The following is an 11,552-nucleotide window of genomic DNA, read 5'->3' as shown; positions in this document are numbered from 1 at the left end:
GGTTATTGTAAAATAAAAGTATTGTAAACGTCTTTGTAAAAATTAATACACCAATAAGACCCTGGTAATCAAAAAGGGCGGGATATTGCTTCAGGTGCTTCAGCCAACATTGTAAGACCCTGTCATGTGATCAAAAAGGGCGGGATATTGCTTCAGGTGCTTCAGCCAACATTGTAAGACCCTGTCATGTGATCAAAAAGGGCGGGATATTGCTTCAGGTGCTTCAGCCAACATTGTAAGACCCTGTCATGTGATCAAAAAGGGCGGGATATTGCTTCAGGTGCTTCAGCCAACATTGTAAGACCCTGTCATGTGATCAAAAAGGGCGGGATATTGCTTCAGGTGCTTCAGCCAACATTGTAAGACCCTGTCATGTGATCAAAAAGGGCGGGATATTGCTTCAGGTGCTTCAGCCGACATTGTGATATTGGTATACGCGGGCTCTAGATTTCTGACGGCATGAAGTTCGTGAAGGAATCATGACCACCAGCCCTGATCCCCTTGCCCGGCCCGCCCATGCACACACAAATCCTTTTTATACTCCCATGACTCAATACATCAGGTGCTATCCTTGCCACCTGATGCAACCATAGTAGGCTACATCAGGTACTTATATTGGTACCCAAGGTATAGGCCTACTTCACTTCTTTATAATCGAGGTAGGCCTATTCATAATACATCAGTGCTATACCTTGTTACCTGAAATACTTTATGGTTGTGTTGTTTTATAAGCGAGGTATTCATAGTGAATCAGGTGCTACCAATTGGCACCTGCAATACTTCAATTCTGATGTGTGTGGTTTTTTTAGGCGTAGTGCATCATGTGCTACCGTCGCCTGAGGTACTTCCCTTTGTGGTATATTTTTATAAGCGTGGTATTCATAGTGCATCAGGTGCTACCTTGTTGCCTAAGGTACTTCACCTTGTGGTGTATTTTTATAAGCGCGGTGTTCATAGTACATCATGTGCTACCTTGGCGCCTGAGGCACTTTAATTATTGGTGTATTTTTACAAGTGCGGTGTTTATAGTGCACGAGGTGCTATCTTGGCGCCTGAGGTACTTCAATTATTTATGTATTTTATATAAGCGCGGTATTCATAGTGCATCAGGTGCTACCTTGGCGCCTAAGGTACTTCACTTCTTGTCTATTTGTGTAAGTAGGGTATTCATATAGTACATCAGGTGCTACCTCGTCGCCTGGGGTACTTCACTTTGTAGTGTATTTTAATAAGCGCGGTATTCATAGTGCACCAGGTGCTACCTTGGCGCCTGAGGTAGTACACGTTTTGGTGTGTTAAATACATGATGTGCTTCAGGTGTGCCAAGAAGCTGCTCAGCTGAAGGCCGTTGGCTGAGGTGAGAGTTTTAATACACGTGAGGTATGAAATGACACACATACGCTAATCCTAAGTACCTCAAGTGCCTTAAGTATAGTCAAAATCTGTATTAGCTATCACTTCAGGTACATCACTGCTTCATCAAGCACATGAGGTGTTGCTCTTCAGCTATTTCACATCGCATCAAGCTTCTCAGGTGTCAATATGCAACTACATGCACACTTCATGTGCAGCTTGTACCAATTCCCATGCACCTACAAGTGCATGAAGTGCGGCCACTTTTTACAGTGTATGCACTGCAGTTGTTGCTAAATCGTGCCGCACCGGGCCGGGGTACACTACGCCAACAGACTTGAATCAAGGCTATACGTTTTGTTGTTCTTCTTTCCATCTTCTCATTCAGAAGATCGGGTAATTCATCTTTAGGTTTGTCTGTCTGAAACTGCAGTAATTGTTTATGAATTTGTGTTCAACTCTAAACCAGTGAAATTGGATACACATACCTTTCATAGCCTTGACCTTCTGGGGACTTAAGGGAGCCCTGGCTTCGCGTGTTGATTTGTATCGGGGACACACTTTTCCCTCAACCGACCTGTCTTTCAAATTGCCAGTCCCCCAAACTGCCACAGCCAGACCTTTGACGAAGAGTGAATGCTTTTTCTGGCATTGCAGTGCATCCCACTGGATAGATGTCAAGCTGATCCCAGCACCAATTGAAATCTGTGAGTAAAAACCACAATTTATGTACACATATGCACTATACATTTACATGTATACAACTGGCAGTCTCCTTCACTCTAAGAAAATTTGACATCAAAATCGTGGTGCATTGAATTACCTGCTCAGGTATATGTACTATGTTTTGTATTCTGTAATTTAATGTTAAGTTTGAATTAGCGAAGACTTTAGTAAGGGTAGACTTCCCTTTAAATTTTCTTTTAAACATGCACTTAAAACAACAAAAAACTTCTTACCATTCCATCCTCTTCAACATAATTGGAGGCTTGTGAGATACTAGCTTCACTATCTTCAGTAGAAACAACCAGCTCCTCGGATCGTTGTTTTGCTGGTGGATTTTTAGACACGACTGAAACAATATTTCCAAACAGGGTACATAACTTTTCCAGCATAAAAAAATTGCATGTTGTCTTCTGGGTATGGTGAAAATGGAATTCATTAATATTTCGAGTCAAGGATTTTAGCATGTCAGCTCTTTGTGGAACGGGAATGTTGTGGTTAAAAAATAATTAATTTATAATAAAATCCACATCGGGAAAACATTGAATCGAGTGAAACCTTTACCTTTTTCATATTAAATCAGGTGGTAAAGATTTTTGCCATCTTGAAAAAAAAGGCCTTATTAATCAGAATGTCAGAACTTAATTGAGAGATGGTAACTAAAAAAAAATGAATTTCTGATGTCATGTACTTTTCAAAAACACAGCGATAGTGAGCTGATTTTGTTTCTCAATACAATGCCCAAAAATTACCTATAGGGGCTCAGGGCAGAGAAAGCATTTTGTTATTTTCTTATAAATGACCAAACAGAACAAGCAAAAAAATTTCATGGGTTTTATACTAATTGTAAAATGCCTCCGGCTTCAATCCTATAGTTTCAAATGAATCTAATTATAGTCAAGTCATCATGGATAGTCCACCGTACCTTTAATTCTGCTGCCCAAAAGATGTAGAAACTTTTGATTTTGATCTTCCCATAGCTTACCTTGTGTTTTTTCACTCAGAGTCTTTAATAGCTGTTGTTGGAGGTCTTTATTTAAGTTTTGCAACTCAAGAACTGATGTCTTGAGTTTCTTATTTTCCTGCTCCAGCTCGCTGTTCTTGGCGTGTACCTCCTTGTGCTTTCTTTTTGATCTCTGCAACTTCGAGACACAATCACTGTGTTCACAAGTGGTCATTGGCTGATCTTCTGAAGGGAAGAGGGGCGACGCCTTCTTTTTGGCAATGTTCTCCGATATTATGGACTTTAAGCTCTTTTGCCTAGAAGCTATTTGGTCCCGTTTTTGCTCTTTCTACAATTTAAATTAAATGTAAACAAAGCTTGACATTATAAATGGTGGTAACCAAAAGCTTTCTGTGCAAGCAGTGTCATGTCGACCCTGATGACCATTTGCATAACATAAGGGGTGGGTGCATACTGCATTCCACTTAATTAGAAAGCATATCGTCAGAAAGGTTAGCAATTAAATCAAGGGAACCGATTATAAGTGAAACAACAATGTATTTCTATTATTAACTTGTTTTCTTAAAATCTTATTGATGATGTTTTTAGTTTAAGTGTTCTAAATTGATTCATTACACATTAAAGATAAAATCCTAAAGTTCTTAGAATGTGTGTCATGATTTTTGAAAGTGGTAAATGTGGTAAAAGTCTGACAAAACAGTCTTAAGCCGTGTTCAAGATCTCGCTTGCACTGGACCTTTCGGCTCGGTTAAACTAACCTGGTCAATTTAACCGGGCAGAAGTGGTTAAACTACCCAGTCGGGTCAGGTAAGTTACAAGGGAGGACAACTTCCTGGGCTGCTCGCAATGGACTTAAAATGGTTAAGTTGCCCATTTGATCGGTTAGTTTACCCAAAATAAGTCCAATGCGAACACGGCTAATAATAAAGTATCACATCAGTGATTTGCTACTAGTAGTACATAGGATTGTCTTGCAACCCTCCAGTCTGCAACCATCGGGGGATGGAGGGTTCTGATTATCGCAACTAAAATTTGGCATTTTTGTATTGTATGTAATCATTCAATGTAGTTGGTAGTATGGTTACCACAGTTAAGCCTAAGGTGTTGCTCACAAACTACATAATTTGTTTTATAATTAAATGCAACTTACACGTCCCTTGGCAGTTTCTTTTCGTGTGACTTGCTCATCTTCTGATGAGCTCTCCTCAACACTGGTATCTAGCACTTTTGGTACTCTGACCCTGGAAGCGTTCTTCTTGGCTTGCATTTCCTCAACAGAAGCTAATGGATGGTAAAGTATGTGAATACAATTTAAAAATAGAAATAACAAGCAATTACAGCAAACTAATTATTCGTAAGTACACAAAACTACCTGTCGCAGTCATTATGAGTCATAATGAGTTATTTTATTGGTTTAATCAGTGTTGTTTGATGGTAGTAATCGTAATTAGTAAATCAGGTTTCTACTTCTACTTCTACTTTGTAACTCGGCAGGATCAATAAGTTCAGGCATAAACGCCACTGTGCTATATTGCTGAAAACAGCCAAGGCTTGAGTGACTGGGTGTAGTGTTGTTTAATTCAAGGAGTATTCCACAGTGTGCTGATTTAAGGATGACCAATAAATCATGTATCAGGTTGACTTCCCCACATATACACAGTAATCTATTGAACACAGCTGGATAGATTACTGTGTAATGACTATGAGGGGAAGTAAACGTACAACCTGACACATGATTTACTGGTCAGTTAGAAACTATATAAGACTCCCCGTGAGCCCTAGCCATAGGGGTCTAACATTTTTGGTCTCCGAAACGCTTCGATACACTCTAAAAATTAATTAGTCAATTTGACTAAAAAAAAATAGTCCAGCGTCATGTCTGACACGACTAATTTTAAGTAGTCAAAAGTCTGAGCATGACTAAGGATTTAGTCAGAAATGTGACTAGTTTACATTAGTCCAGTGACTTGACTAAAAAGATGTCTCATACGACTAATCCATCAACATTTTGGCTTAGTCCAGCGACTTTTTAGATTAGTCCAGCGACTTTTAATCTTGGTCCAGTACTTCACTTTAGGTCGTTCGTTGATTTGACTAATGGCATTAGTCAAAGCAACAATTTAAATCTTGACTAGTTGGCATCAGTCAGGAATGTCTTCCCACGTTCTTTTGATGTACCTGGACATTGTGTATTGTTGCATCATCAAACAAAAAATGGAAAATTGTTCATCCAAAAACAAAATCATTTTCTAAACTGTTTTCCATGAAAGAAACCATTTAGAATTTAAGATGGATTATAAATTAAAATCTTACTAGAAAGTATACTTCGACAACTTTATACATTCTGAAAATTCTTTAATTCAAATTTAATCTCAACAAGGCATAACTAATACAATGGTGACTCAAAGTTCATTGAACTCCACACAATTTATAAATAAATAATGTGATAAAATTGCTTGTTTAAAATTAGCACACTCATTTACCCTTTACTTTCTCAAAAGAGGGTTCTTGAACCCCTACAGTTTCCCTTCAATTTTATTTATCTGCTAAAAATTCCTTCAAATATACAAGATGACATTAAAAAAAAAAGTACCAACAGAGGGTTTTTGCCCAATGTTTATGACTGTATATATTTTCTCCATATTTGTCATTATATTTTTGTCCAAATGACATTACATTTGGCAGATCTGGGGTTGTTATAATCAAGAACATCATTGTTTTTAACTGGGGGTCACCGTTGCCAGGTACAACTGCTACTTTTTGAGAAAAAGCTCCATTGACACTAATTTAAATTTACATCCCTACATCTTTATGCAAACATTTCAGTCTATTCAAAATGCATTTTTTTCTTAACACAAATGATGCCCAATGATGTAAGAATTATGATGTTCAAACTGAGATTATCAAATGGCTATAAGAGATAATGACATCCTGAATCACACGTGTTGTAAAACATGGATATAATGCCTCTGTTCACAACAATATTCAAGGAAAACTATTTACTTTCCTATGTTTCAGGTTACCCCCCCTCCCTATTTAAGAAGAAAACTTCCAACGAACACTGGAATAATACAACAACTGTCAAGTCAATATTTTGCCAGAGGCCCATTCACTATTCCAAAGGCACCCTGTCAAAACTATTTGAAGTGAATTGTCACAAGTAAGATTTAATTCTTAGGGTAAAGGTACGATACAGGATTGGCTTTTGGTTGGATGCATTCAATTCAATTACATCTTAAACAAACTTGTGATTTGTATCAAATCGTTATTAATGTTATAGAGAAATCAATGAACAATGGTTATTTTGTACACATATGGTCAATTTGGGTTGTTAACAAACAAAATCAGATGTTGTTTGTTTTTAGATTATCAGGTAGTTTTTTCGAATATGCCCTATTTCAGGGGGAAACATTTCACAGTCCTAGTACTAACTTCATAACCATTAAGCTTTCAAACAGAAATTCAACAATTAAAGTATTTGAGTGATCCTTATCAATCCTGTAATGTACCTTTAAGAAGAATATTCAGTTTATCTTAACAAGACATAATGCTTTGATCAAGAGGAACATGCTAATTAAGTGAAATGCAGTTTAACTTGGTTTATTTTAGTAAGACACAATACTTTGAGAGGAACATACTAAGTCAAATGCAGTAAAACTTGTTCATAGTAAGACATAATGCGTTTATCAAGAGGAAAAATACTGATGAGTCAAATGCAGCTTAACTTGGTTTACTTTAGTATAAACACACAATGATCTGATCGAGGGGAACATACTGAGTCAAATGCAGTATATGTACATGTAACTTGTTTATCTAGTAAGACACAATGCTTTGATCAAGAGGAACTACTGAGTCAAATGCAGTTACTTGGTTTATGTTAGTAACACATTGCTTTAACCAAGAAAAATGGTCACAGTCAAATGTACCTATTCAGTTTGTCCAGGCAAGATATAACACTGCGGGTCGAGAGGAATATTGTCTTGGATGTTCAGGACATTTTCTAGAAAAAAACAACAGTTTTCCTGAGGCATGTGGGATAAGCCAAATTGAAAACATAAAAGCTGGCTAAATACACTTTCACCGATGTCAGGAGACAAGTGGAGCTGCTGACAGCCAACCCATCAATGATCACGTCAAATGAAGTGCAGTCCTCAAGTCTGTTGTCATTACCCTCAATGACAGGCCAAGCTGTCCCCTGTATATGAAAAAATAAATACTTTTAATTAGGAATAACAGTGTGTTAATTAGGAATAACAGTGTGAGGACCTGGTCTTCACTGTGTGGTAATGACCGGGTTGGTGGCTGGCTGTTGTTAATGGACCAAGCCAAAGCGATTTTCATTAACAGCGGCCATGGTCATTACTACCCAGTGAAGACCAGGTCCTCACACTGTTGTTCCCATGAATTAATACCTTTACTGTGAATTTTCACTTGTTCCACAGAACTTGTCTTTACATCACATTTTAATACACCCCAACGTGACCACTCTTCGACCAATCACAGTGCATATACTCTCTCTGAGGAGTTTATTAATTCAAAACAACACAAATTGGCCATTGGTATGTTGCAGATGCAATTTCAAAAACCCTCATCAGTTTATGAGTATAAAATGAGACTGCCTCATGCATAGTGTAGGATAAATGGTGGTCCAAGGTCCAAATAATGTATTCTTCACTTTTGTTTGTTCAGCCAAAAGTGAATTGTAACCGAAGGTGAATTTGAGAGTTTGTATATCAGTCATTCAAAAATTATCAATGTCTTTCTTTTCTTGAGTTCAAGTCTTTGTCTTGCGTTTGAGTTGAGTCCAAGTTAAGTCCATGAAGTTGAGTGTTAATTCAACCCAACATGTGACAAATTAATACAAGTTATAATTCAAGTCATGAGTAAGTCAATTAAGAGTTTTGGATTTGATCATTCATTCATAAATATCCCAGACAGTTTCGCTATTCCCAATGGAGAGCATGTCACATGGGGGTGTTTTTATGTCTGAGCTGGACTTGTTTAAGACCGGTTGGCTAACGCGTGTTAAGCACTCATAGCCACACGCCTACCTTAATGACGCAATGCTGACATAAACCATGCCCATTCAAACTTGGCCCTTTATTGCATGGACATGACCCTGCCAGTCTTAAAGGGTCATTTAAGACCTCACTACCACTCATTCCCTTATTTAAAAAGCAGAGATGCATCACAAAAACAAGAAACAGAGATGCACTCAATTGTTTAAGTCTACTGGTTAATTATACTGTGTGGAATATGCGCATGCTTATTCAACCAATAGACCATGTTCTTTTGAGTGTTATTGTTTCTTGTTACGGCTGCAGTGTGAGCAACCCTTTACTTACCCCATCTTCATCACCCAGAATCAACATATTGCAGATTTTTTCTTTTAGTGTACATGGGATGCCAAGGATGGCAGCAATACTGATAGCTTCTGTAAAAAATGCAGAAAAACATACTTATTTTAAAGAATGTTATTCTAGAATGTTAAAGGACTTCCTCGTCTCTGGCTTGGTCCTTCATCACCTTGTCACATGACTGTTATAAAACCCTGCAATATAAGAAACAGTTTTCCTATGCTAATTACAGGAGGTCCAGTTGACAACTGGCTCTGTATAAATGAAACGAATACACAGCGCATGGATTGGGGGTGGGTGCTAAACTGCATTTTCCTTCAGTTTCATTTGTAGCTGAATGGCATCCCCATGGGTCACTTGAAATTGTTTTCACACCATGACAAAAAGTGCCAGTCATTAACATGCTCTGTACAAATGAATATGCAGTTCTACGCTCCATTACACAACACGCAGCTTCATAAAGGTATGAGGCTTTAGGACTGAGGGTCACATGTGGTTGTAGGTTACACACCTGTACGACTCTTTTCATTCCGTTGGTGACTAATAATGTCCAAGGCCTGCTTGAAACATGCTGCTGGATTTTTGACACCACTGACAAGCCTGTTGACTGCATTGCCATACTTCATCATACCTGCATCAAAGAGCTGATTGATGGTCTCTTCTCCAGATCGCAGACGATTGAATTCTACCAGTATCTGTCGGTGTCAATAAAGTTATGAATTACTTGACCTGTATATCTGCATGTGTTAGGATGGCAATGGCCTTTTTTTTTGCATGCCCTCAAGTATTTGCAAAGTGTTTGTGATTCTTCTTGTTTGCGCCTGTGTATTTGATATCAAAAGTTGTAATAAATAAATTTGAATTTACCAAAACATGTACTACAGGTTTTTTATTGGGGGTAGTGTGACCTTTCACCCTACCACCTGCTCAAATCCTAACGGGTGAACTAACTAACTCTTCCTTTGGACTATTTTTGGTACACCTCAAACAAACCACTTTTGCCATATGTGTTAGCTCTAACTAGGTGTCATTCATACTAAGTCTTGACCAATTAAACAAATGAGATTTTTTCAATGAAAAGTAAAAGTCAATGAAGTAGAAGTCGGTTAGTTTCCTTCTTCTCTTAAAGTTAAGAGTCACCTGTACACTTGAAATGTATGTTGCCAAGTTTAAAAACAAACTTGATCATCTTGATAGAAGTGAATAAGGGCTTCTTAAAAATAAAAATAAAATAAAAAAGACGAGATGCCTGCCAAACAAGCATTTAAGTTTACAATGGCCACCAAAACAAATATAATCATGAATAATGATCGTCGTGCACACAGAGAGGGCAAAGCAGGCTGGTGAAACAAAGTTTGGCTACGTTGATGTGTTTATGAGATTCATGTCCATTAATGTATAATAACAGAAATAATGTAATGGCATACCTCTTCTTCATCGAACAGCCATGGATAAACTTCTTGGATCTCCTTAATGGTTGCTTTGCCTCCAGTAATGAGTTGTCGACGATCCGCTAATGTTGCACACATTGCCAACTGGACACGCTCATGGTTGGGTTTCTTTTTTTTTGTTTCTTGCTTCATCCATGTTATGTGGGCATTGATCGAGGCGTCATCTTCTGAACTTGGGCGTAACGGCTTGTAGTTAGTCACCCCACTGTGGAGGAGACTGCTTCTTGGATATGGTTGAGTAGTTGTCTGATGTTGACTTCCTCTTGTGCAGCAGGACTGATGGTATGTTTTGGTCATCACGCTTGCGGGAATTGGCAAATTTATACTGCAACCTGTATTTCCAGAGACTCTGAAATCCATTTTATACACAACAGTATTATATAAATTAATACTAAAAAAATAGTGAAAATTTGTATTCATTATCCCCTATGCAAAATTACTTAAATTTAAAAATTTTTACTTTACCGTTTGTCACAAACAAAAATCTAACTTATCAACTTATACTTACTTGGGCATTGTCTAAAGTCATGTTAGGCTGACGGGCCAAATGAGGCATTTTCTCCAAAAGAAGATGTGTTATCTTGTTGTACTGCTCAGACGTAGGATAGCTGGTTGAGAGAAAAAATTACAAGATGAAAGTAAAAGTCCAGGCCACTAGCCCATTTTCCACCATACATGGGATGAAAAGCAACAGAATTTGTTTAACCAGTTTATTTGTGTGATATCTATATTAGTCATGTATCAATATTATATGTTAATACCTATCGAACCGACACAGTATTTAGTCCAGAGCATTTTGCTATTTCTATGAACACTGGTCTTCTCATGATTGAGATGAGGAGGGAGCATTTGATCTCCCTTCACCCTCAATGTTAAGAATACTATAGAATAGCTTTTTTTTGCACACAATGAGATGATGCTCTTGAGGTATAATCTAAATGCACTTTGGTAAAACATTTTTTTTTTTTTTTCGGGGGGTGGGGTGGTCACCTGACACCACAATGTACCAAATCCCAGTATAGCCAAACTACACTTTGTAGGTGTATGTGCTGCATTATTGTAGGTGTTGAATCATTTAAATTTCCTGACTGATTCCTCTGCAAAGTTGAGAAAGTACTCAAATGATTTAACAAAACATTAAGCATGATCAACCTTATACTTTGAACTCAAGTTCTGATGGCCGGCCGAGTCACCAGAGTGTGGGTTCGAGTCCTGGTTATGACACTTGTGTCCTTGAGCAAGACACTTAACTTTAATTGCTTCAACCAGGAGTAAATGGGTACAGAGATCGTTGATGTGAATGATAAGTACGTGTGCGCCGAAATGGCTGTCGTAGTGGGGCTGCATACTAAAGGAGTTGAGATGGTTTCAGGAATGCTTAAGGCCCCATGAAGAGGGGGTAGTAATGTTGTAGGCACTTTGATACAATGCTTAAAAGTGCCTACATAAATGCCTGTTATTATTATTATTATTATTATTATTATTATATTATATACTATGTGTGCTTTGTTATGCTACTGTAAATAGCATCTAACATAGCTGACCTCTCCCCTTCCTTCAGCACTTGGCCCGTTTCCAGCTTTTGACATATGGCAGGAGGAAAATCTGGTAGGTTGTACCCCTTCAACCAGTTGCTAGATAGTATCCGTGTAGTTGATGCAGTCTGAATGAAAGTTGCACATGCAACATCAGAGGCTTCTTCAG

General features: G+C 38.0%; 1 protein-coding gene across 1 annotated transcript; it reads right to left on the bottom strand.

Moving 5' to 3' along the window:
• Positions 1 to 660: 660 nt before the first annotated feature.
• On the bottom strand, positions 661 to 4,425 carry LOC117306634. Its single transcript, XM_033791121.1, has 5 exons — positions 4,413 to 4,425; positions 4,191 to 4,321; positions 3,002 to 3,368; positions 2,313 to 2,425; positions 661 to 2,058 (listed from the first exon to the last, which is right to left on the bottom strand). The coding sequence occupies exons 1-5, from the start codon at positions 4,423 to 4,425 to the stop codon at positions 1,738 to 1,740; spliced, it is 945 nt and encodes a 314-aa protein (XP_033647012.1). The 3' UTR covers positions 661 to 1,737.
• Positions 4,426 to 11,552: the final 7,127 nt, after the last annotated feature.

Source organism: Asterias rubens, unplaced genomic scaffold (assembly GCF_902459465.1).
Source record: "Asterias rubens unplaced genomic scaffold, eAstRub1.3, whole genome shotgun sequence".
NCBI classification, from domain to species: domain Eukaryota; kingdom Metazoa; phylum Echinodermata; class Asteroidea; order Forcipulatida; family Asteriidae; genus Asterias; species Asterias rubens.
The sequence above is the reverse complement of the archived record's forward strand: the minus strand, read 5'-3'. Positions and strand labels throughout refer to the sequence as shown.

Bases quoted from the DNA above. Each gene is read 5' to 3' on its own strand.
- LOC117306634 (XM_033791121.1), bottom strand. The intron at 3,369-4,190 runs GTAAGTTGCATT...TTTAAATTGTAG, and splicing joins AAGAAACTGCCAAGGGACGT to AAAGAGCAAAAACGGGACCA. The intron at 2,059-2,312 runs GTAAGAAGTTTT...TTTTACTCACAG, and splicing joins ATGTTGAAGAGGATGGAATG to ATTTCAATTGGTGCTGGGAT.